Source organism: Apis dorsata, unplaced genomic scaffold, assembly GCF_000469605.1.
Source record: "Apis dorsata unplaced genomic scaffold, Apis dorsata 1.3 scaffold_82, whole genome shotgun sequence".
NCBI lineage: Eukaryota > Metazoa > Arthropoda > Insecta > Hymenoptera > Apidae > Apis > Apis dorsata.
This window is the reverse complement of record NW_006263380.1, coordinates 1,109,393-1,133,027: the sequence shown is the minus strand read 5'-3', so window position 1 is coordinate 1,133,027 and position 23,635 is coordinate 1,109,393. Positions and strand designations below refer to the sequence as shown.

Genomic DNA, 23,635 nt, shown 5'->3' with positions numbered 1-23,635 from the left:
TAATTTCTTAATTTATATTTTTACGTGTTTGTATAAGGATCTTTAAGTTTTAAGAATTAATAATAATGGTGATTGAATTATTTACCAAGATACAAATATAAAATAATGTCACATCAAACACGCATTGATCAATTTTATAAAACAGTCGGCAATAAATATCCTTCGCATGTAATTAAAAAGCATTCTAGGTTAAAAACTGCGCCGTATTCAAAAAATGTTAGTTGAAATTTTCATATCTTTTAAAAGTTTTTATATCAATTTTTAAAATTACATTGTATGGAAATTAAATTATTTTTTTTTATTTTTATAGAAAAAAAAAGATATAAATAGAAAACAAAATGTTTCATTGTCACAACATATGAAATCTGATGATGTATCAGATTGTACTATTATATATGAAAAGTCTAATGAAATGCATGATAGCTTTTTAAATGATACAAAGATTCAATATGATGACGAAATAATGAAAAATAATATATCATTATATGAAAATAATCACTTGGAAAAAACATCAACAAATATTAATATGCAATTACAAGAAACATTAGAAAATAAATTAAATAACGATTATATGAAAACATTAGAACTTAATAGTAATAATAATTCTCACTTGAAGAAAACTCCAATTAAAGAATCAAATTTTGCAAATATAAAACAAAGGACTCCAAATAAAAATAATTTTTCATCACAAAATACTAATAATTCTTCTATACATAAAAAATTAAGTTACACACCTAGAATATCATTTGAAAATAAATCTCCAAAAATTATTGAAAAGAAAAACTTATTTGATGAAAATATTAATAATTCTATTATTATTCAGACTATTGAAAATATGAATTTAGTAAAACAAGGTGTTATTTCATTACATAATTTTGATCTAGAAAAAATATATTCTAAAAATACATTTGATTATCAATATAATAATATAAATACTGAAAATTTAATAAAATATGAATTAAACAATATAAATTTATGCAATGATTTGAATTCTAAAATCTTATTCACTACTATTTTTAGTGTACTTTCTCTTCCTATTAATTGTGGTTATTTTGATGAAAATGATCTTGATTTTATATATTCTATAATTACTCTTCCTATAAATGCTCAAATGTTATTAGCTAGGATGATAAAAAGAAAAAGAAAATGGTTTAGAAAAAATAATATAAGTTATCCAGAAATAGATACAGAGTTAAAAGATATTTTTCAAATTCTTGTTTCACGATCTATTTGTACTTTTGATATTCAAAAGGAAAACTTATCTACAATACTTGAATTATTACAAGTAAATGAAATTCAACAACTTTGTAAGAACATGAAAATTAATCCTAAAGGAAACAAAAAAAGTAATATACAAAAATTATTAAAACTGTCAAATAATAAACCTTTATTTCCTGGAATAAAGTCCCCAAGTAATTTTTTGTATACTTCAATACTTGATATATTAGATTATTGCGTATGCATTACTACTAAAACATGGAATATTATTGATAGAATTATAACATTATTAATACCAAATCAAAATCTAAGAGATAATACATCAGATATATTTTACTTTTTATGTGATGTTTATTTAGGAAAGACAATATTTCCGAATAATACTGGAGATTATTTTCCAGTATTTTCTTGTAAATTACATTTGATAAAGTAAATTTTTTTTTTAATCAGCAATAAATATAAAAATTGATATAAATTTTAATTGTTTTTAATAATTTTATTTATTTATATTTGTAGTTATATGGAAGCTAAATCTATATTATCTACAACATTACAATATATTGAAAAGAAAGATTGGAAAAAAGTACAAGAATATGGAAATTTAGCTATGGATATATTACCAAATTTATTAGAAATTGAATCATTAAAGTAATATAAATTTTAATAAAAAAAATGTTTAATAATTTCAATTTTAATACAGATTATTTTTTAGATTTATTTTTTAATACAGACAATTTTTTAGATTAAAAAATTCTATACTTCCTATGCATGTAAGATATTATATGCCAGGATATATATGGTTAAAAATACTTTCTAAATGTATAGAAGCATTCAAAAAGAATCGAGATAAAAAGCGAGTAGTAGAAATTTTATCATTTCTATTAAAACAAAACTGTCATATGCTTTCACATAAAGGAAAATGGTATGAGGAATTAGCTCTCATTGAAATGTATCATCATAAAAATATAGAAATATCTGCATCTATCATAATCCAAGCTTTAAATACAGAAAATTTGACACAAGTAGATAAAGTAAATCTTATAGATAGAGCAAATAAAATAGTCAAGAAGAAAATAATTAAATCAATTACAAAAACTACTGTTAATAAAATCTTAGATGATTATATTCCTCATATGCCAAAATATAAGCCAACATCTATCATTATAAATGCCACAGTAATGCCAAGGTAAATTTAATTTTATATTTTATTATATTATAATTATAATTTTTATTTATTTTAAAATATAATGTGGAATTAAATTATTTTTAGAAATACTGCAGGAAATAAAAGTATTTGGTGTATAAAAAGTAGTATTGAGAATCAAACTTATGGCTCAGTAGAAACTGTTGCATTCCATCATTATCAGAAACAAGGATTTCCCAATGGATTGCACTGTGAAGGTGCACTACCAAATATACTATTTTGTACTTTATTTTGGGAAGAATTATATGATATACATATTCCTGGAGCATTTGTAACACCATATCAAGAAGCTCCAGGAGATTTATATACAGATCAGTTTTATAAAAATAGAAAAGAAAAAATAGATATGAAACTTAAAATAATTAGTGATTTAAATTCTGAATTATTAAGTTCTAAAATGAAAGAAAAATTTATAATATTTAAACAATATCAATCGGTTATGTTAAGAAATTTGGATAATAATTTACAATTGGAGGTAATTTTATTGATATTTTATTATCTGATTCATCAAAAAATGTAATAATATACAACATTTTTATTTATAGGAAATAGTACACTGTTTGGGAGTACAAGGTGTAGTAGGGATTTGTAAACGACTCATTGAAAATTTTAAACTTTGGAAAGCTGGATTTCCAGATTTAATTGTTTGGAATTATGATACTAAAAAAGTATGTATATTTATTTAAAAAATAATATCATTAAATCTATTAAAAAATATATTTTTTATATTTTATATTATGTAATTTTTCATAAATTAAAATTTCATATTTTCTTAATTAAAAAAGCACATTTTTTTTAAAGCATAAAATTATAGAAGTAAAAGGTCCTCGTGATGTTCTTTCAACAAAGCAAAGATTATGGTTAGAGTACTTACATCAACTTGGACTCAATATTGAAGTATGTTTAGTACAAGGTAAATATTCTACATGCTCAAAATGTTCTGTTCATATTCAAAAATCATAATTCTAAAGCTTCTGGTACAGTAACAGTGCAAGGACCTTGAAAATGATACCTTTAAAATAATGCATATAATAATATTATTTTGTTGCAGATAAATGCTGAAATCTAGAGAAAAAAAAATTGAAGAATTTAATAATTGTGAATAAATTTTATAACTTTTTATTATAAGAGAATAGACATTATAAGACTTTAATTAAGATATTGATATAGAATTTTTAATATTTTAATAGAGTATTTTATTTTAATATATTATTTTTTTTAATATAAAATTTTTTATATAATTATTTATATAAAATGCTTTCAATATTTTTAATTTCAACTTACTCAAAATATGATGTAGCAGGAGTTGTTTCCAAATTAAATTCAGCAACAGGGATTCCATGCTGTGCTACATATGGAGCAAACATTGCTGCAGGATAAACAATAGATGATGTACCGATAACCAGGCAAACATCACAATTTTCAACGGCAATATCTAATATTTCAATAAAGAAATTAAAATATATTTTTATTTTATTGAATAGAAATTTAATTTAAATTTTAATTTATAACACGAAAAAATTTCAATTAACTTAATGAAAAAAATTGAGATCTAATGAATAATCAATATTGGAGAAAATTTTATTAATTGTCACTAGAGATAATTGCAATTCAATTAATCGCTATTTTATTTATTTTATTAATCATTATTATATATTATGTTATTAAAATTTTATATTGCATTTTCATATAATATTTATTCATATAATAATTATTATAATAAATACTTACGTGCTTTTTGCATTATGTAATCATCTAAATTTTCTCCAAACCATACAATGTGAGGTCTCAATATATTTTTACAATTTTGACAATGAGGTAAATCTTCTTTTGGAATATCAGAACTCATAATATTTGGATCTGGCGATCTATTCATGTTTATATTATTGACATTCATTGTATGCAAATATTTATCATTTATATAAAGGTATAAAAAAAATATTACCCTTTCCCTTTTAATGCAGGGCATATTGGAATATTTGTATTTTTAACAACTTCATGACAAAATGTACAACGAGTTTTAAATAGTGAACCATGAAGTTCCACTACATCTTTAGCTCCTGCTCTTTGATGAAGTTCATCAATATTTTGTGTTATAATCGTAACATTTTTACCTTCCTTTAAATAACGATTTTGGAAAATCGCTATTGCTTCATGAGCCTATGAATTCCATTCAAAATAATATCTTTAAAAAAATATATTGTAATTATTAAAATACCTTATTAGGTTTAGCTTCTAATGCTACTCGTCTACGATATTCATAAAATTCCCAAACTAAAGAAGGATTTTCTGCAAATGCTGTTGGAGTTGCAAGACTTTCAGCTGGATATTTTCTCCAAAAACCACCAGCACCTCTAAATGTAGGAATACCAGATTCTGCGGAAATTCCACTACCAGTCAATATCAATACATTCTTCGCATTTGCCACTATTTCACGAAACGATTTCATAGTATTCATAGTTTTTATATAAACTTTTTTAAGGTTATTCTATTCTATATTAATAGATTCTTTGTTTTGTTTTAAATAACATCTAAAGTTTATAATTGGCATGCGTATTGTTTGACAGCTGATTCTTATATACAGGTAATAAATAGTAATGATGACGTAAAATCACAAGTCGAGTGATTTTCTTTAAGTGAAAAGTAAATTCACAAACTTTTTATGCTTTTTTAACAAATTTTTATGCAAAGAGAATGAATATTCTTTAGTAAAATCATAAGTACGAAACCTTTCAAACATTAGATATTCCGAAAATGTTTCTCAGAAGTTTTTTTAAAAAAAAATCTAAAGTACGCTTATTTTTAAAAGATATTTTTATATTATATAATCATATAATTGTTTAATATAATTTTTTAGACAATACCACGTAAATTTATAAATAACTCTTTTGGAAGTTACGAGGTTATTGTACCATGGGAAATTTCTGAAGTTAGAGAAGTACCATCATATATTCCTAAACCTTCTTATAGTCAAACATTAATTCCACGTGATGGTCCAAAAAAACCTGAAATTAAAGATAAAAATCAAATACAAAGCATGAAAGACAGTTGTAATTTTGCCAAAAAAGTATTAACTTATATTAAACAATATATAAAGGTATATAAAATATAATAAGCTATATGAAATTTAATTAATAATATAATTTAAATATTTTTATTTCTTCTTACTTTTCAAATCTTATTTTAGCCTGGTATAACTACAGATGAATTAGATGCAATAGTTCATGAAATGATTATAAGTAATGGAGCTTATCCAAGTCCACTTAATTATAAAGGATTTCCAAAGTCAATATGTACTAGTATTAATAATGTTGCATGTCATGGAATCCCAGATAAAAGACCATTAGTGAAAGGGGATATATTAAATATTGATGTAACAGTCAGTAAAAACAATAATATATTATAAAATAATGTAATATGAATATATTGCTGCATTTATAAATGTAAAAATATATAAAAATAAAAGTAGTTTTATTTTTTTCTATATTTAGGTATATTTACATGGTTATCATGGAGATTGTTCAAAAATGTTTGAAGTAGAAGAATGTGATGATGAAGCAAAACGTTTAATAAATATAACAGAATTGTGTTTAAAAAATGCTATTGATATTTGTAAACCTAATGAAAATTTTTCCAGTATAGGTAATGATTATATAATAGTTTAAATATAATATAATTATATAATCTGAATATTTTTATATTTTTCTTTTTACTTTTGTCAGGAAATATTATTGAAGAAACAGCAAATAAAAATGGATATTCTATAATTCCAGTATTTGCAGGACATGGTATAGGTACTTATTTTCATGGTCCACCAGATATTTTTCATTTTGGTAAGTTACTATTTCTATATTATATATATATATAGATATAGATAAATTAAGAAAATTATGTCTTATATTATTATTAGCAAATAATTTTGATGGAAAAATGTTACCTGGAATGACATTTACTATTGAACCAGTTTTAAGTCAGGGTAGTGAAGAAATTAAAATTTTAGAAGATGGATGGACTGCTGTTACAGTAGATAATGCAAGAACAGCACAATGTGAACATACTGTATTAGTTACTGATACTGGTTGTAATGTATTAACTCGTTAATCTTATAAATTTACTTTTTGTGTATATTTTCTATTGCTTCAAAAATATAATTAAAAATTGTATAGAAAAAATTCATTTAGAATTGTTACAGATATTTTTATTAAGAAAAATTATTTATATTTATTTTTACATAATAGCAGGTCCCCAATAACTATCTAAAGTTAATGGTCCTTGTATTTCAACACCTTCTTCCCTTGTGATTATTCCAACTTGATACTAAAAATTAAAAAAATTAAATTTTTGTATTAATATAATATTAAAAATACACATATAAAATTCTTATACTATTATTTACCTTTGGAAAAGACCGTGCATCTCTGTAATAAAGAACTTGCATTACTTTATACAAAAGTTCAATTGCTTGCTCTTTACTCATTTCTTTATTTTCTTCATAAGCTTTTCTTAAAATAGGTGTTGCCATATATGCACCATATCCAGTTGCAATTACTGGATCACTATAGGCTGTACCAAGTTTATCCACAGTACCCAAAAATCTAAATAAAAATATATTATTACATTTAATATAAAAAGAAAATAAAATGAACTTACAATTTATCCCCTTCTAAACCTCCAATAATAAAATTATTCCAAAATGGATCAAACTGTGATCTCCTACTATATAATACTCGAGTTAACCAACAATGAAGAGCTTTTGGTTTTAAAGATAAACCATCATCAAGACATTCTTCCTCAACACTATAAGATATAAAAAAAACAATGAAAATATAAAAAGATATATTGAAATTTATATAAAATAATTATGAAAACATAATTGAAATATACATTTTTCTTTCAATGTGGCTTTTTAAGCATTGATAATCAGCATAATCTCCTCCTGCACCAAGGATAATATTATCATTCACTTTCATCACACGTTCAAGATTTCTATATCTAGCCAATGATCCATATGATCCAAGAATATCTGTTGCTATGAGAATACCATTTTTAAATTGAATTCCAACTACAGATGTACCAGTTGTCATTGGTGCTCTATAAAGTAGAAAACAAATATCAAGTTAAAGAAAAATATATTTGATGATTGGAAAAATTAGATTTAATCAAATAATTAATATAATAGTAAAATAATTCAAATCTTATACATTTTTTTTATCAAATTTATTTTATTAAAATATTAAAAATATTAATTTTTTAACCGCTGTATACAATTTATAATTTTCATATTCATTGAAAAACATGACATGCAGTTTTAAAAAAAAATTTTCAAAACGAAAATGAATGTATGATAAAAAATTTTACTGTGATCTTTGGAATCCTCCAACTTCAAAATGCGTAGAACTTCCCGGAAAATGATAAAATGCACCAGGTACTGGACCATTTTGCCATAATGGTGCAGGAGTTTGCCAATCAGCTTTGTTAAGCGCCATGTTTTTTACAGGTATAAAACAGATTGAAATGTCATTCAACTGAAGTCTGAATATTTGATAAGTTTGTTCTTTACAAAAAAACAGTTCCTAAATTTCCCATCTAGAAATATTTAATTTCCCCCAAAAATCTTTTTTGATTAATTTTAATAGTATAATCGAATATTAAGATATTATAAAATTTAAAAAATGTAAAATTTTAAATGTATTTCATTAATAATATATTGTATTATTATATATATAATATATAGTAATTATTATTACTATATAAGAATTTTCATAGATATTTAATTTTATCTCTATAAAATAAAAAATATAAATTATATAAATTATACTTTAATTTTTATGTTAAAAAAAATTAATATAATCTTTACATAATCATATTCAAAAATTAAAAAATTATTATTATTTATTTAAATATTCTTATAAAATATATTCTTATAAAATAAATAAATTCTTGACATAATGAAAAATATGAATTATGTAATAAATTATATTTAAGAAAATAAAGTAAATTATATTATAAATTATTTTATATTACTTTTTCGAAAAAAAACTATTTCTCAAAAAAAATTTAAATTTAAATATATTTTATATATATTTATTTGAAATAGAAAATTTATTTCTACATATAAGAATAATATAAATTATAAATTATATTAACATATGATTATTATAAATACTAAATATTTTGTGAATCATATTTATTATTATATTTAATAAAGATGCAAATGGAAAGATAGTTTTAAAAACATTTTTGAATTTATTGATAAAAAAATTGTTCTGAAATATATTTAATTTTTACGAAATTTTTGATATTATCTTTTTATTCATTATGAATTCATTTTAAAGGAAATACAAAAAAAATAATATTATTAAAATCAAATTATTTGAAAATTTCATTATAGAAGATGTGTTATTGTTGTTTTTATTATTTTTATCATTATCAGTATCATTATCATCATTTAAGTCATGATAATCAATTTGAGATAAAACCATGTTAATTGATCTTAATAAAGGATATTTTTTTTCTCTTAGATCTAGAGAGTTATTGAGAGATGCACATTTTCCACTAAAATCATCAGTATCGATGCTCCAAATCATTACACCGGACAAATTTAAACTCATCGCGTATTCAACCTAGAAATATTGAAAAAATAGAGTAGTAAAACTATAAAATATTTATTAAATATTTTTAATTAATATTATCATTATTTATGATAGATATTAATCAACCTTTGCTTTTAAACTTTTCGGATTATCAAACATAATAACGTGGTCATCATTGATTACGTAAGGTGTGTTACTATTATCATCCCACCCAGTTATCCACTTCTGTACATTAGTTATTAGTTCTTCACAAATCTGAAAAAATATTATATATATAAATTACATATGTATATTAAAATATAATATATATGTATAATAGAATTTTATTAATGAAATCAAATCAATAGATATAACTGAAATTCAACTTAAATCTGATAACTGAAAATCAACAAAAATAAAACATACTTCATTATATCCCATGAAACCATTTTCACCAGTATAAGGTCCCTTGAATCCATCTAATATACTTGTTTGACCAATAGGACTTTCTTTAGAAGAATTCATTTTGTTAGCCAAAATAAAAGTTCTTCCATACATTGGCAATCCTAATACTATTTTATTTGATGGTGCACCTTTACTTAACAAATACATAAGTGTATCCACCTAAACAAAAACTTTATTCCATTTATGAATTCTGTTTATGGTATTTATTATATTTTATTTAAAGGAAATACAAAATTATATTTCATTATATATATACATATTTTATAATATTTTATAATATATTTCATTATATTTTATCTAAATGCATTACCACACTTTGACCGTCTTCGCTTTTTAATGGTGCATTTGGAAGTACTTTTCTATTCCATGTACCATGATAATCATAAGCCATTACATGAATATAATCAAGATATTTTGAAATTTCGGGAATATCATACGCCATATCGATAGTTGCTTTATTAGAACTTAAAGCTGCTGTTAATAGATAATTCGATTTTTTGAATGCTTCTTTTAATTCCTGTTAAAAAATTATATTTCTTTAAGAAAATGTAATAAATTTTTAATTTCTTTTAATTATGTATTTTCAAAAATATATCTTTAAATATATCGTAAAAAATATATCTTTTTTTTTATATTCTTTATACATATATACTTTGAGAAGAGAAACAAAATTTTGTTTATCCGCAGGCATACCCCCCCGTGATCCTGGATATTCCCAATCAAGATCGAATCCATTGAAACGATATTCACTGTAAAATATAAATTATTGAATAAACAAATCTGTAAAAAAATAAATTATCTTAATATTTGATTCTATACCCAAGAAATTTCACTACGCTGTCAATAAATTTACTTCTATGATCGGGAGATGAAGCGAGTACAGAATAGCTTTGACTACCTTCGTTCCATCCTCCGATTGCAAGAAGGATTTTCAAGTTAGGATTTTTTTTATGAAGTTGAATCATATTTTTATAATTATCTAAAATAATGAATGACAATATCATTCATATAAATTATTTTAAATTAAATTTATTTCTATGTACTTCTACTCCTATACCTCTTTCGATATCCAAATGAGGATCAAGACTTTTAATAGTCCACGATTCATTATTTAATCCGGCGAATGCATATATAACATGCGTACAAAGTTCTGGATTGATATCAGAAATTTCAAACATTCCATTATGATTTCTGTAAATGGCCCAGGAAGCAACATAACAAGTTACAACCTTGTTATGCTTAGACCTTAATAAAGCTTAGTAAAAAAAGTATATAATTTTAAAATATAGTTTCATAATTTAAAAATATTAATATATAAAATTATTCATTTTTTCACAGATGATTCATTTTTAAAATAATTATTTTATTACAATAAAATAATTTTATCATAATATTCTTTGCATTATTAAAATTTTTCAATAAGTCAATAAGATATGAAAACATGAAAACATATATTTATATAATAAATATATGATTATATAAAATATATTATTATTTATTTAATATGGAAAAAAAAAATATGGAATATTCAAATTATATATATTCAAATTAAATTGTAATATTTCGATAAAAGAACTTATTTTTATTTATTTTTTTAAAAAACAAAGTAAAACAAAGATTGTGTCGAAATGTCAGATTTGCATTGCATAAGTATCAAATGAAATGTCAAATATATTCTATACATTTCTTTTTGTTATATAGTATTTCATCAAATAATATGCTATTAATTGAATTATTTTTATTTTTATTGTTTTTATAATATATATTTTGTTATTAATTTTTATTCATATTTTATTCTAATTAAATAATACATGTATATTCCATACAAACAAAATTTTATAAATATTTTTTTCTAAATTTTTATCGTAAAAAATAAAGAGATTATTTTTTCTGAATAAATATTATTTTGATTGAAATATAAGTAGACTTTAAATATATATATAATTATTTTTAGTATTCAATATTTATTTTTTTTCCAATATAGAAAAATCATCATATAATATAATAAATATTAGAAATTTCAATATAAATATTATTTAACTTATTGAACTATTATATATACTTACCTAAAGTACCATTATCACTGAAGAAAAAAATTGCGAATAGAGATAAAAATTTATATGTCTTCATTATTGAGAACCACTACACAAATGTCGAGTTATTGTCCTGATAGATAGCTTTCACTCGATTACAATACGGTACTTTTATACTCTAAGGAAAAGAAAAAGTTGCACTCGAAGTCTAAAGAAAGATAGAGCTAAAACTTGTTGCTGAAGATTCTTGTACAATAAACATGTATATATATATATATATATATATTTGAAACATCTCTATGAATAATGCCAAGATAAATAAATAAATTTTTGATAAATGATAAATGATAAAAGTAATTTTATATTATTTAAAATTATTATTTAAAAACTTAAAATCTAATTGTAATATAATTTTTTTCTCTCCTTTTTACTCTTTTTAAAAGATCATCATGAGATTTTATATAATACAAATTTAAATAAAAAGAATAGAATTATATTAGTTGAATATTTTATTTATTGTTATTTTTAAAAAAATTAATTGCTCCAAATTTTCTGCAACCTTAAATGCAGTGTGTAATTCAGGTAATCTAACATAGGGGTTATATAAGCCGATTTTAATTGTCTATAATACTATGATAATACTATGAATTATTGTTTTTCTATTTTTTCCTTGTTACATATTTTCTTTATTTTGTTCTATATATGTTCTATATTTTGTTTTATCAAAAATTTATATAATTATTTAATTTTTTTTATTTTTAGAAAAGCGTTATGTAAATGTATCTTAAGCATATATCCAAAGCATTTAAAGATGGCTGTAATATATCATAAATCATAATAGGTTAAAGTGTTTATATTAATTTTTTAAGTTTGAATTAATTTTTTACAATGCCAGTTATACTTATGACTGGTATACCATGTAGTGGTAAAACAACAAGAACTTGCGAATTGAAAGAATATTTTATAAATGAAGCAAAAAAAAAGGTAGAAATTATAAATGAAATTGATGTTGTGACTAAAACAGGTTTTGATCGAAATAAATTTTTTGCTGGTTAGATTTAAATTTATTTTAATGTTTTTATATTAAAAAAAAAATTCATTCATCATCAATTTATTGTTATTTTACTGTAGATTCAAAAAACGAAAAAAGAGTGAGAAGCGATATAAAGTCATCAATACAACGATTATTAAATATAAATGATATATTAATTATTGATGCTAGTAATTACATTAAAGGATATCGTTACGAGATCTATTGTATGACAAAATTATACAAAACTCCTCAGTGTACAATATTTTGTAATATACCAGTTGAACATGCTTGGTTATGGAATATAAAAAGACCAGAACATGAACAATATAACAGAGATATTTTTGATGCACTTGTAATGAGGTAATAAAAAAATATCATGGATTACTGTATTAAGTTTTTAACAAAATATAATTAGAGATTTATAATATATAGATATGAAGCACCAGATAATAAAAATCGTTGGGATATACCATTATTTAATATATCACCAGAAGATGAACTAAAATTTGATGATATTTATAAATCATTATATGAAGTAAAAGCACCAAAACCTAATTTAAGTACACAATGTGTTAGTATTAATATATACAATGAATTGATAATATAATTGATTAATATAATTTTCAATTTGTTTATTTTAGCCACCATTATCATCTACTAATTATTTATATGAATTGGATATAATTACTCAAGAAGTAGTTAACGTAAGTTGTTTAATAACATTTTATTAATAATTATAATAAAATTTGTAAATATTATAAAAAATGAAATACCATAAATGACATTATTATGACTAATTATAAATTGATATTTTCTTTTTTGATAAAGGCAATATTATCATCTAAACAATTAGGTATTGAAAGTGAATTTAAAATACCAAAATATAACTTGATGGTACATAATCCATGTACTGCAATACAACTTATGAGACTACGAAGACAATTTTTAATTTATAGTAAAATGCAACAAAGTGAAATTAATCAAATCGCATCATTATTTGTACAATATCTTAATAAAAGTTTGTAAGAAAAGATATTGGAATATTTAGTTATTATTTTTATATTAATATATATATATATACAAAGTGAGATTGAAGGATCAAATACATTTGAATAAAAATAATTCTAAATGCAAAAATAAATCAAAAAAGAAAAAATATTTTATTTTTTTTCTAAGAAAATTCAGAAAAAAAATTGTTAAATAAAAAGAATTTCACAAATTCTTGAATAGATATGAATTAATTAAATTTATAAGAATAAATAAAAATCATAAAATAAAATTTTTTTTCGAAAAAAAAAAAAAAAAACGAAATTGAACAAAAATAATTACTCAATGAATTTTTAAATTTAATTTCCTCGAAAATTATTTGAAAAATATCACATTATATTTATTTTTTATTTTCACATGTAAAATAATCTTATTATAATAATCTTTTATATCCATTCAGGAATTAACTAAAAACTTTTACATTTAATAATTTTTCAAACTTAATTTCAAAACAAAGTCTCAAATGAAAAGATATTATTCCTCTTTTTCAACTTATTCTTATATGAAAAATTATTCTTTATTTAGTTATACCATTCAATCTTATTTTGTATATTTTAAAATAAAGTTATTTTTTTAAAAACAAATCTATTAATCTTTTTAAAAATATATTTTTCTAATAAAAATTATATTCTTACATTATTAGACCTATTTTATTTTATGATAATTTTAGCCTGTATGTATTTTGCGTTGTAAGATAAATTTTTGTTGCACAATATTACTGAATTCTTATTTCTTGATAACATAATATATAAATTATATTACAAAAGAGCAATATTTGTGCGACTTCGATATTACATATTTCTGAAAGAATAGAAGAAATAACAAACACTAGAATTCTAGAATTGCACTTTCTTTATAATATTAATTTAACTCACAGAATTAGAAAAGACAATCGGTTTATAACATAAATTTGACAATAAATGAAATTTGTTTTTAAATCAATTAAAAAGGATATTGCATATAATGCACATGCAACCAAATTGACTTTTATTTCATATCATCACGGTATTTGGTAAATATTTCAAACAATAAACATTAATGATATGCTAAATCACATACCTAAACTCAAAGAAAAATTGCAAAACTGTTATTAGTATTAAAGTAGAGTTATTTTGAACTTGAACAAACTTCTGTCGATATTTAAAAAAATAGCTACATTTTATTATCCAATTTATTAATAACAGAACAATTATGTTTAGCGTTAGTTATAACGAAATAAAATTCTTGATAAAAAAATAGTAGTTCAACTTTTATTTAACAATATTTAAAGATTTTTGTTATCTTTTCTAGATTCAAATTACCTAATATTGACTTGATTTATAGAGTATAACAGCTTTGCTTTATATTAGTAGTAATGAACCTATTATATAATTCATTTACAATTACATCAATTTCTTTTATATATAAAATACAGAAAATCGTCATTAATTAATTTTCTTGTTCTTGCATACCATTACTTTCAGTGCCATTTCTATGACTCATATTATCTATATGTCTTTTAGGTTTTCGACAAACGAAATATACGCTATTATATTCACACTGCAACATGCTATTAATGTTCTGTGCATATCGAGTTTTCACACGTGTTTCTTCCTTCTAAAAATATTGTAAATTGTGGAATTTGGATAATTTTTTAATAGTTAATATTCTTTTACAAAATTCATTACCTCTAATTGAAATCCAAAACCTTGAATTACATCGCGAACAACATCATAACTTGGTTCTATTGAATCTTCCATTGGCATATCACTAAAATGATATAATAATGGACCAAGATTTATCCATATTCCTCCTGGTTTTAAAATTTTATATATAGTTTCAATAAATTGTACAACATTATTTGCACAATCTATAAAAAAACATGTAGCAACGCAATCCCAATGATTGTTTTCTGTATAAACCTAAAATATATAATATAAAATAAAAATTTAAAAAAAATTTTTTTTATCTTTTAATATATTACAATATTTACTTCAAGAAAATCTCCAGCTGCCATAGAAAATTGTGCATTTTCTGGAAGATCGCTAGGATTTACATCTGGGAAAAATACAGCTTGGGTTTGATGTTCTGGTTTTAAATTATTCATATATTGATGTACCCATGGATGTACTTGATATGAATTTACTCCTCTACATCTTTAAAAAGTATTAAATATTATTAATAAAAATCATTTCAAAAAGAATACAATTTTTACATTTACTTACTTATTTAATACAAAATGAGAAGCAAAGAGCATGAAAAGAGAAAATTCATTTCCTTGACAAGTATATCCACGTCTTGCAATTTCATATGCCAACCTTCCCAAACCCGCTCCAGGTACTAGAATTTGCACATCTGATGGTGTACTGGAAATTTACCTATCATTTCATACTTTTCTGAACTATGTTTTACTATACCACAGTAACTATTATAAATATCTGAATTATTTTAATAATATTTTATTGACACATAATGTGTTCAAGTTTAAGAGGTTCATACCAATATTCTAAAGGAAATTGATTCATAATTTCATCTATAATAGGCTGATAACATGCCATGCGTTCTTCGGTACCTTCCACACTCCAATCACGAACAAGTTGCTTAATTGTAGCTTGGACCTTTTCTTGATCAGCCATTACTGGACGAGGATTTAACGTCTGCAATCAGACCTACCTATATTTTGTACAATAGAATATACTTTTATAAAAAAAGAAGCTTGTTAAGATGATAAAAAAAAATCCAAGCTTGAATGAGAAATAAATCAAATATTCTTTTTAGAAAGATAAATATTATAATAAAATTCTTATGTATAAGATAGAAACTTTCCTTTAATGAAAATTATATTAGTAATTAAAAAACTATATAATTTTAAGATTTTAATTTTCAATAAGAAAATAAAATATTATTTAATAATATAAATGTAAACATTTTGTTTATGTTTTATATGATTATATGGAATAAATTAATCATAATTTTAAAAACATATATTGTACAACAGAATATATGTACCACACACCAGGTGAACTTTTCTTACACTTTCAGTCTGTGCAGTAGCTGGGCTCACATTTTCAAAAATATGTGCTACATCCTTAATGATAAGTTTAATTATCTCATCATTATTTTCAATACACCTTTTAACTTCTTGCAAATGTTCTCTATATTTTGATAATAATTTTTGATGATGAGCTGGAAGTGATAGCAAATAGGATTCTGTTTTTTTAACCCTTAGTAGTGAATGATTTCTGTAAAAAGAAAACTATTATATAAGTAATATTTATAGTATTGATATATTTGTAAATTTTACTATTTATTTTAAGTTATACAATCATGATTTTAAAATTTATTTAAGCAGAATAACAATAAATAAGTTAAACAATAATATTTTATCTAAAAAATTACATTATTGTAAAAAATTAAAAGAATTTCTATGATCATAAAATAATTATAAAATTGCAAATAAAATATAATACAATGGCTTATCATTGAAGGTTAAGCAATGATATTAAGAATTTTGAACGATAATTGAAAAATTATGAAAGACATTTTATAAACTTATCACAAGTACTATGTTCAATGAAAAAAGCAAAAGAATAAAGGCAATAAAGATAAGAATGAAACATCGACTTGAGGATTAGAGTCAATCAAACAAAATAAATTTTCATGATATACTTACTTGTAATACTTAAAAGCTGAGACAATACGTTGAAAGTGTTTTCTCTCTTCCTCATCTTCATAAGTGTCGTGCATTTTTTTTGGATAAGGATTCGACATTGTTTCCATTTTTATATTCGAATGTGAAACTTAGTATTTTAATGAGTTTTTTAGCACGACTTTTAGTGGCGGCTTTCTTCATGCACGCGTTATGATGCATTCACATTACTATGATAAATCATTGGTTAAGGCTGTATCGACAGAAAATTTTATTTATCAAAAATTAAAATAAATTAATTTTTTATGAGAAAATCGAAATTATATTTTAAATGTCAAAAAATAAGATTATTTAATTGCATAAAGCATAAATTTTTTTAATAAATTTTATTGTGTTTTTATAAATTATATAAAATATTTTAATAATTTAGATATATACTATCATATAAAAACAAATGTATTTTGAAATATCTTATGTTTTAAATACAAATTAATAAAGTAACAAATTTAAATTTTATACATTTTATTTTTTAATTGTAAAAAAATAAAAATTAAAAGAAATTGAATTGTATTGAATTGTAAACTTATATAACTGTATAATTTAATTTTTTTTTAATTTTTACAATTATAAAGAAATATAAAACAAATAATTTATTTTAAAAGAAAAACTATAAAGTAAATTTTACTTTTAAAAAAATTCTAATTTTTTATAGTTATAAAAAATTACAATTTATAAAATAATTATAAATTACTCTACAAAAATAAATCGTATATTTAAAATTTATTAGGAATCAATAAAATTTGATTAATATTTCTTACGATAATCCGATATTATTTTAACATAAGAAATTTAAATAATTTGTTTATCATGATTGCAAGCAATAGCAAAATATAACTTCTATATCTGCAAAGTTTCTATAGCTGTTGCAAATTGCAGGTAGGACATGGTTGTCCACGCCGTTTTTAAAAGGAGTTCAGTCGCTAATCAACTGCGGTAGGATACACTTGGGACCTCATCGCAAACATCGTATAGAACTTGCGACTTTTCCGCGTTAGAGTCGCTGTATGAGGCATTTCGCGATGATGACAGTGTAAGAAATTTGTTATACTCTTTATTAAGTGTATAGCGGGGGTGTTATTAGACATATTCGTAGCAGGCACCAACGCAAGAAACATGTCTAGTGTACCACAAATGTCTAGTGGGCTTAGCAAGCTCAAAAAGAAACATTTCCGAGTTAAACATCAAAAGGTTAAGCTGTTTCGTGCAAATGAACCTCTTCTTAGTGTTTTTATGTGGGGTGTCAATCATACGGTGAGTACTAACATAACTGCGTGACAGCGTCGCACGTCATCGAAATGCCATTTTCTTGTTTCCCTCTTTGAACCTGAATATAATTAAAAATTTAAGAAAACGATATGTTATTTTGTTTGATTAAATTATTATATCTTTTATAATTTTTTCAGATTGAGAATTGTTAAAATTAAAAATGTACATTGAAAACATGGGCTGTACTATTTTTTTTTTACGATTTGCAAAGTATTCTTGAATTTTAAACTTAGATTTATAAAATAGAAATATGGCAAATTTTTTTTGTCAACAATTAAATATAATAAACAATTTATATTACATATAATTTATATTTTAGCAAAATATTGTATAATTTTATTTATATTTGAATCCTATTATGATTTTTATAATTATATTTTGTTTATTTTATATGAAAAAAATTTAACTGATTAATTTATGCTTTATTTATAAGAAATACTCATTATTATAGAAAATTAAAGATTATTTAAGCAAATTATTATTATTACTTTTTAAAATTTAATTATTTTTTTGATATAATAAAAAGTAATACAAATAGACATGCAATTATTTCCATATAAGTGTATAGATGATGACATCTATGATATAAATATATAATCTCAATTTATGAAAATTACATGATAAAATATTAAAACATTTTGGCAAATATATATATAAATAAATATTTTGATATAATTTACATGCTTATATTTTTAATCTTTTTTAGTAAATTTTGAAATAAATATTTAATTGTATATTTGCAATAACAATTTATATAGGAAATAATTATATTTATGTAATTCTTATATTTAATAAATTTATATTTCAGATAAATGAGCTTAGTCATGTTAATATACCAGTAGTACTCCTACCAGACGATTTCAGAGCTTATAGCAAGTTAAAAGTGGATTATCATTTTTTTAATAAGTAAGTTTTATGATATTATATCAAGATATTTTTTAATCTAAAATTATCAAAATGATAAGGATTAAAAGAAAAGTATCAAATCTAAATGAAATTGATGAGTTCGATATAAGGTTAATGTTTTATCTAATATTAGGATAAAATTATTAATCTAAATGTAAAAGCAAGCATAACTGGTCTATTCTAAATATATCACTAAATACTGAATTAGTAGGTTGGTCACTGCTTTTAATAATAGAATCAATGAAGGTCTTTATGATTCGTGATTGTGGTTAACGATAAAGATATTCATAGCTTCATTTCTTAATTTAAAAGGTATTTGTATATTTTAATAAATAAAACTTTCTGTGGAAATTATTAAATAGTTAGATATATAAAATTTTGTATTATATTATATATTATATAATACAATGTTATATATGTATTATATATTAAAGATAAATATTTTTTAAGAAAGTTTTTTCATGTATATATATTTTTGTTTTAGGGAAAATATGCCTTCTCATTTTACGTTTAAAGAATATTGTCCATTAGTATTTAGAAATTTACGAGAAAGATTTGGTATAGATGATTTGGACTACAAGGAATCAATGACAAGGTAAAAGATAATCTATTTCATATTCTTTGCTTTTTAAGTAAATTAATATTCTTATAAAAAATATGTTTCAAATTTATTTTAGAAAATAATTAAAAAATATTCATTATAAAATTCAATATTTATTTAATTAAGATATATTATATAAATAAAAAGTAAAACATGATTTTACTTTTTAAATTTTAATTTTATTTTGTTGCACTGCATGTTAAAGATATGTTTTATTCTATGTATTCTATAGCTTTATGTATAAGTTTTTATAAGTATGATACATATATCAATTATTTGTATGTATTATTAAAATTTGATAAATATTTTTGTTTTTGCAATGCAATATATTTATTTATTTATAAAGTATTACAGATGGCTTTATTTAATACAATTTTAAATGAGGATAATCCATTTAAATGATAAGTAAACCATAATTTTTTCATAGTATTTGAGACCACTTTTATATCATAAAAAATATATCTATCATATCAAATTTTTAATAAAATAAAGAAAAAATATTTTTAACTCTAATATAGTCTTAAATATAATGAAAAAATATATATTAACAGGTAACATATTAGTATTGTGACTAACATATTTCAGAATATAATATTTAGTATATTATATTGCAATTATATATAAATAGTATGTAGTTTCTATACTTATGTATAGAAACAGTGAATTTCTTTTATTTCTTTATGTATAAAAAATATTTACTTTATGTATAAAAATACTTTTCATTTGAATATAATATACAAATATTGTTAATGGTAAATTGTAATACAAGAATTTTGATACTAGATGTCGGGCATTTAATCCTTCCCTATCAGAGAGGCATTGGAATTTGGATAAGAATGGGAAGACTCATAAATTGGTTCAACATTCTGCTACTACTCCTTCAATAACTTTTTCTCCTCCTCCTGTTCTTTCACAAATTCCAGTCCTAAGTAAACCATTACTACGTTCCTACAGTTTTAAACCAAAGCGTCTGAGGTTAGCCAGACTTGATTTTTCATTTTGTGCGTGTTGCTTGTGGCTAACACGTTTTCATGAGATCTTCATTAAATATAAAAAATCAAATTTTAAAGGAACATAGTTAATTGTATACAACATTCTTGTATAGTATTATGCTATTTCATGTAAATTTATATCCATAATTAAATGTTTGTAAACAATACACATTTTGAGAAATTATTCAAAATTAAAGCATGAATTTCTTTTAATATCCTTATTTGGATATAATATTATATTGGATTAATATTTGTAATATTTATAATATTATTTGTTTTTATTATACAATAATATGCTATGTGTATAATATCATTATGAATTAATTAATTATTATGCTTAATAATTATTTATTTATTTTTTTATATATGCATGCTAACATATATAGCAGAAATAAATAATAGTGTTTTATGAAATTACAAAAAGAAAAAGATTTTGGTTGCTAGAAATAATTAATTTATTATGTTATTATACTAGGCCAATATTTATAGGAAACAAAAAAATTACTATAATTTTTATCTTTTTTAGATCACAACCTATATTAGAAGACTCATCTGGAAAAAGTGGTGCAAAATTTTATCAGTCTTATGATAAATTGTTTATTATTAAAACTCTTACAGGAGAAGAAGTAGAAAGAATGAATTCATTTTTAAAACATTATCATCCAGTATGTAGAAATTATATTTTATATATTTATCATATTATTATTATATATTATTTCATATAACAATTCTATTTTTATAGTATATTGTGGAAAGACATGGAAAAACTTTATTACCTCAATATCTTGGCATGTATCGTTTGACAGTAGATGGAGTCGAACATTACGTCGTTGCTATAAGAAATGTATTTTCAAATCATCTAACCACTCATAAAAAATTTGATCTCAAAGGTTCAACTGTAGATCGTGAAGCTTCTGATAAAGAAAAAGAAAAAGATTTACCTACTTATAAAGATAATGATTTTGTTAAAGAAGGAATGAAAATTTATATTGGTGAAGAAGCAAAAACTAAACTTATAGAAACATTAACTGCTGATGTTGATGTAAGTTTTATTTTTTTATTTTATTACTTATTATATGTAATTAATTGTAATATATAATATGTTATATTTATATTTTGTCTGTTATATTTATTGAGGAATCAATTATTATAGTTTTTAACAAAGTTGCATTTAATGGATTATTCTCTATTACTTGGGCTACATGATTGTGCACGAGCCGAACAAGAAAATAGAGAACGTGCTGAGAAAGAGGAAGAAGAGGATAATCATGAAGAAGAAGATGATAGCGAATCAGGAAGTGGGCTTGATTCACGAGGTCCAATGGGAGAGTATGTTTCAAATATTATGATATTAAATATTTTATATAGATATTTTATTTTCAGAATTTATATTTAATATTCTTATAGTCGTCTATGGGGTTGGAGTGGCGTTGCAGGTATGACAACTCCTCCTGAATCGCCACATGCCGCATTAATGCGCGATACAAGCTTACAATATGAAGATGCAATAATTCCTGAATTAGATATTTATGCAATTCCTAGTAAAGAAGGTAAGCAAAAACTAATATTTTTAGAATTAATATAGAAATAAAACTAACTAAACATTTTGAACTTAAATTAAACATTTGAATCTTATTTTTTTTAGGTGCACCTACTAAGGAAATTTATTTTTTAGCCATAATTGATGTGTTAACTCATTATGGTGTACGTAAACAGGCAGCAAAGGCAGCTAAAACAGTGAAGTATGGTGCTAATGTTGATGGTATATCAACCTGTGATCCAGAACAATATGGCAAGCGATTTATAGAGTTCATGAGCAAAGCTATAGAATAAGCTCCTTGTTCGTTGTTGTTAAGCTTGTAAATTTGGACCGCTTGTTTGAAAGTCGTGATGATACTATCGCTTCTTATTATGTTAACATTAAGTGCATTGCATTTGCACTTTGATGTTTGATCATAAAAATTTTTATTTGATATGTCAGTACTGTTGATTATATATTTCAGTATTCCTTATGACATTTACAATTGAATTAGAAGCATAACCAAATTTTAAAGATTATAGACTCTTAGAAAATTTGTTAAAGATTTCTTTTCAGAAAAATTTAATAATTTTTATAATCAGTGATATATTTTCGTAGTATTTAATTATTAATTTCTTTATATTCAATTATTAATTCATATTCAATTCTTTATATTCAATTATTCTCTACGTTTAATATTATTGTTTTTTTTTCATATTCTTTATTTTTTGTTTATGTTATTCATAATTCCAAAATATGAGACTTAATTTAATTTTTGTGCATTATGTGTTCAAGCAAGACGTCGTGAAAGTTTTCTTTATTGCACATAATCTTTATTTTATAAGATTGTAATTGGTATAGTTAATATTATATTCAAAAACAAATTTTTTACATACATTTGTTAATATCTTTTTGTTGCATTAATTAATATATAAATAATGCTAACAAAAAAATGTATTGTATATTATTTTTGATGCACATAATGTGCTATAAAAGCTGTGTCATTTGGCAGTAAATAATATGTAAACTAGTTTACTGAAAAATATTAAAATGAATGTTGATGTTAAATATGATAATCTCAAATGAAGCAT

At 22.1% G+C, this 23,635-nt stretch overlaps 8 protein-coding genes across 10 annotated transcripts; 4 read left to right on the top strand and 4 right to left on the bottom strand.

Moving 5' to 3' along the window:
* Positions 1 to 40: 40 nt before the first annotated feature.
* LOC102672792 (fanconi-associated nuclease 1-like) lies at positions 41 to 3,424 on the top strand. Its single transcript, XM_006611006.2, has 7 exons — positions 41 to 216; positions 311 to 1,647; positions 1,735 to 1,866; positions 1,961 to 2,404; positions 2,489 to 2,897; positions 2,968 to 3,090; positions 3,224 to 3,424. The coding sequence occupies exons 1-7, from the start codon at positions 106 to 108 to the stop codon at positions 3,383 to 3,385; spliced, it is 2,718 nt and encodes a 905-aa protein (XP_006611069.2). The 5' UTR covers positions 41 to 105; the 3' UTR covers positions 3,386 to 3,424.
* LOC102673015 (NAD-dependent protein deacylase sirtuin-5, mitochondrial-like) lies at positions 2,954 to 5,086 on the bottom strand. The gene is made up of 5 exons (XM_006611008.2): positions 4,641 to 5,086; positions 4,368 to 4,582; positions 4,154 to 4,290; positions 3,707 to 3,857; positions 2,954 to 3,434 (listed from the first exon to the last, which is right to left on the bottom strand). The coding sequence occupies exons 1-5, from the start codon at positions 4,878 to 4,880 to the stop codon at positions 3,380 to 3,382; spliced, it is 798 nt and encodes a 265-aa protein (XP_006611071.1). The 5' UTR covers positions 4,881 to 5,086; the 3' UTR covers positions 2,954 to 3,379.
* Positions 4,963 to 6,602, top strand: LOC102672528 (methionine aminopeptidase 1D, mitochondrial). Its single transcript, XM_006611004.2, has 6 exons — positions 4,963 to 5,212; positions 5,280 to 5,519; positions 5,610 to 5,801; positions 5,914 to 6,064; positions 6,145 to 6,255; positions 6,333 to 6,602. Exons 1-6 carry the CDS (start codon positions 5,177 to 5,179, stop codon positions 6,521 to 6,523), a joined length of 921 nt encoding a protein of 306 aa, XP_006611067.1. The 5' UTR covers positions 4,963 to 5,176; the 3' UTR covers positions 6,524 to 6,602.
* Positions 6,332 to 7,985, bottom strand: LOC102672649 (proteasome subunit beta type-4). Its single transcript, XM_006611005.2, has 5 exons — positions 7,781 to 7,985; positions 7,307 to 7,513; positions 7,073 to 7,219; positions 6,819 to 7,017; positions 6,332 to 6,739 (listed from the first exon to the last, which is right to left on the bottom strand). The coding sequence occupies exons 1-5, from the start codon at positions 7,906 to 7,908 to the stop codon at positions 6,650 to 6,652; spliced, it is 771 nt and encodes a 256-aa protein (XP_006611068.1). The 5' UTR covers positions 7,909 to 7,985; the 3' UTR covers positions 6,332 to 6,649.
* A 709-nt stretch (positions 7,986 to 8,694) lies between these two features.
* LOC102672289 (probable chitinase 2) lies at positions 8,695 to 11,589 on the bottom strand. The gene is made up of 8 exons (XM_006611002.2): positions 11,526 to 11,589; positions 10,517 to 10,714; positions 10,279 to 10,438; positions 10,112 to 10,208; positions 9,770 to 9,976; positions 9,421 to 9,618; positions 9,142 to 9,270; positions 8,695 to 9,045 (listed from the first exon to the last, which is right to left on the bottom strand). Exons 1-8 carry the CDS (start codon positions 11,587 to 11,589, stop codon positions 8,752 to 8,754), a joined length of 1,347 nt encoding a protein of 448 aa, XP_006611065.1. The 3' UTR covers positions 8,695 to 8,751.
* Positions 11,590 to 12,271: 682 nt separating this feature from the next.
* LOC102672141 (protein KTI12 homolog) lies at positions 12,272 to 13,558 on the top strand. Its single transcript, XM_006611001.2, has 5 exons — positions 12,272 to 12,543; positions 12,624 to 12,885; positions 12,958 to 13,096; positions 13,167 to 13,229; positions 13,354 to 13,558. Exons 1-5 carry the CDS (start codon positions 12,381 to 12,383, stop codon positions 13,549 to 13,551), a joined length of 825 nt encoding a protein of 274 aa, XP_006611064.1. The 5' UTR covers positions 12,272 to 12,380; the 3' UTR covers positions 13,552 to 13,558.
* An 848-nt stretch (positions 13,559 to 14,406) lies between these two features.
* On the bottom strand, positions 14,407 to 17,453 carry LOC102671931 (carnosine N-methyltransferase). 2 transcript variants are annotated; one of them, XM_006610999.2, is made up of 7 exons: positions 17,225 to 17,453; positions 16,568 to 16,793; positions 16,051 to 16,208; positions 15,777 to 15,917; positions 15,545 to 15,707; positions 15,240 to 15,473; positions 14,407 to 15,168 (listed from the first exon to the last, which is right to left on the bottom strand). In XM_006610999.2, the coding sequence occupies exons 1-7, from the start codon at positions 17,329 to 17,331 to the stop codon at positions 15,001 to 15,003; spliced, it is 1,197 nt and encodes a 398-aa protein (XP_006611062.1). In that variant the 5' UTR covers positions 17,332 to 17,453; the 3' UTR covers positions 14,407 to 15,000. The 2 variants fall into 2 exon arrangements, with proteins under 2 accessions (XP_006611062.1, XP_006611063.1); XM_006611000.2 differs by having other exon boundaries at positions 16,586 to 16,793.
* A 648-nt stretch (positions 17,454 to 18,101) lies between these two features.
* On the top strand, positions 18,102 to 23,078 carry LOC102671017 (phosphatidylinositol 5-phosphate 4-kinase type-2 alpha). Of its 2 annotated transcripts, XM_006610991.2 has the most exons (9): positions 18,102 to 18,511; positions 19,335 to 19,432; positions 19,917 to 20,027; positions 20,817 to 21,008; positions 21,552 to 21,690; positions 21,768 to 22,067; positions 22,179 to 22,354; positions 22,433 to 22,575; positions 22,671 to 23,078. In XM_006610991.2, exons 1-9 carry the CDS (start codon positions 18,374 to 18,376, stop codon positions 22,856 to 22,858), a joined length of 1,485 nt encoding a protein of 494 aa, XP_006611054.1. In that variant the 5' UTR covers positions 18,102 to 18,373; the 3' UTR covers positions 22,859 to 23,078. The 2 variants fall into 2 exon arrangements, with proteins under 2 accessions (XP_006611054.1, XP_006611056.1); XM_006610993.2 differs by lacking the exon at positions 20,817 to 21,008.
* The last annotated feature ends 557 nt before the right edge of the window (positions 23,079 to 23,635 follow it).

Bases quoted from the DNA above. Each gene is read 5' to 3' on its own strand.
- LOC102672792 (XM_006611006.2), top strand. From the start codon at position 106: ATGTCACATCAAACACGCATTGATCAATTTTATAAAACAGTCGGCAAT. The intron at 1,648-1,734 runs GTAAATTTTTTT...TTATATTTGTAG, and splicing joins TGTAAATTACATTTGATAAA to TTATATGGAAGCTAAATCTA. The intron at 2,405-2,488 runs GTAAATTTAATT...AATTATTTTTAG, and splicing joins AATGCCACAGTAATGCCAAG to AAATACTGCAGGAAATAAAA.
- LOC102673015 (XM_006611008.2), bottom strand. From the start codon at position 4,880: ATGAATACTATGAAATCGTTTCGTGAAATAGTGGCAAATGCGAAGAAT. The intron at 4,583-4,640 runs GTATTTTAATAA...TGGAATTCATAG, and splicing joins TAGAAGCTAAACCTAATAAG to GCTCATGAAGCAATAGCGAT. The intron at 3,435-3,706 runs GTAAGTTGAAAT...ATTATTTTAAAG, and splicing joins CCTGCTACATCATATTTTGA to GTATCATTTTCAAGGTCCTT.
- LOC102672528 (XM_006611004.2), top strand. From the start codon at position 5,177: ATGTTTCTCAGAAGTTTTTTTAAAAAAAAATCTAAA. The intron at 5,213-5,279 runs GTACGCTTATTT...ATAATTTTTTAG, and splicing joins TTTTTAAAAAAAAATCTAAA to ACAATACCACGTAAATTTAT. The intron at 5,520-5,609 runs GTATATAAAATA...ATCTTATTTTAG, and splicing joins ATATTAAACAATATATAAAG to CCTGGTATAACTACAGATGA.
- LOC102672649 (XM_006611005.2), bottom strand. From the start codon at position 7,908: ATGGCGCTTAACAAAGCTGATTGGCAAACTCCTGCACCATTATGGCAA. The intron at 7,514-7,780 runs GTAAAATTTTTT...TCTACTTTATAG, and splicing joins GGAGGATTCCAAAGATCACA to AGCACCAATGACAACTGGTA. The intron at 6,740-6,818 runs GTAAATAATAGT...TTTAATTTTTAG, and splicing joins ATGCACGGTCTTTTCCAAAG to TATCAAGTTGGAATAATCAC.
- LOC102672289 (XM_006611002.2), bottom strand. From the start codon at position 11,589: ATGAAGACATATAAATTTTTATCTCTATTCGCAATTTTTTTCTTCAGT. The intron at 9,619-9,769 runs GTAATGCATTTA...GTTTTTGTTTAG, and splicing joins GCGAAGACGGTCAAAGTGTG to GTGGATACACTTATGTATTT. The intron at 9,046-9,141 runs GTTGATTAATAT...CAATATTTCTAG, and splicing joins CGAAAAGTTTAAAAGCAAAG to GTTGAATACGCGATGAGTTT.
- LOC102672141 (XM_006611001.2), top strand. From the start codon at position 12,381: ATGCCAGTTATACTTATGACTGGTATACCATGTAGTGGTAAAACAACA. The intron at 12,886-12,957 runs GTAATAAAAAAA...TATAATATATAG, and splicing joins TTTGATGCACTTGTAATGAG to ATATGAAGCACCAGATAATA. The intron at 13,097-13,166 runs GTTAGTATTAAT...TGTTTATTTTAG, and splicing joins CTAATTTAAGTACACAATGT to CCACCATTATCATCTACTAA.
- LOC102671931 (XM_006610999.2), bottom strand. From the start codon at position 17,331: ATGGAAACAATGTCGAATCCTTATCCAAAAAAAATGCACGACACTTAT. The intron at 16,209-16,567 runs GTGTGTGGTACA...GTCTGATTGCAG, and splicing joins GTGTAAGAAAAGTTCACCTG to ACGTTAAATCCTCGTCCAGT. The intron at 15,474-15,544 runs GTAAATATTGTA...TATATATTTTAG, and splicing joins CAGCTGGAGATTTTCTTGAA to GTTTATACAGAAAACAATCA.
- LOC102671017 (XM_006610991.2), top strand. From the start codon at position 18,374: ATGTCTAGTGTACCACAAATGTCTAGTGGGCTTAGCAAGCTCAAAAAG. The intron at 19,433-19,916 runs GTAAGTTTTATG...TTTTTGTTTTAG, and splicing joins GATTATCATTTTTTTAATAA to GGAAAATATGCCTTCTCATT. The intron at 21,009-21,551 runs GTTAGCCAGACT...TATCTTTTTTAG, and splicing joins TTTAAACCAAAGCGTCTGAG to ATCACAACCTATATTAGAAG.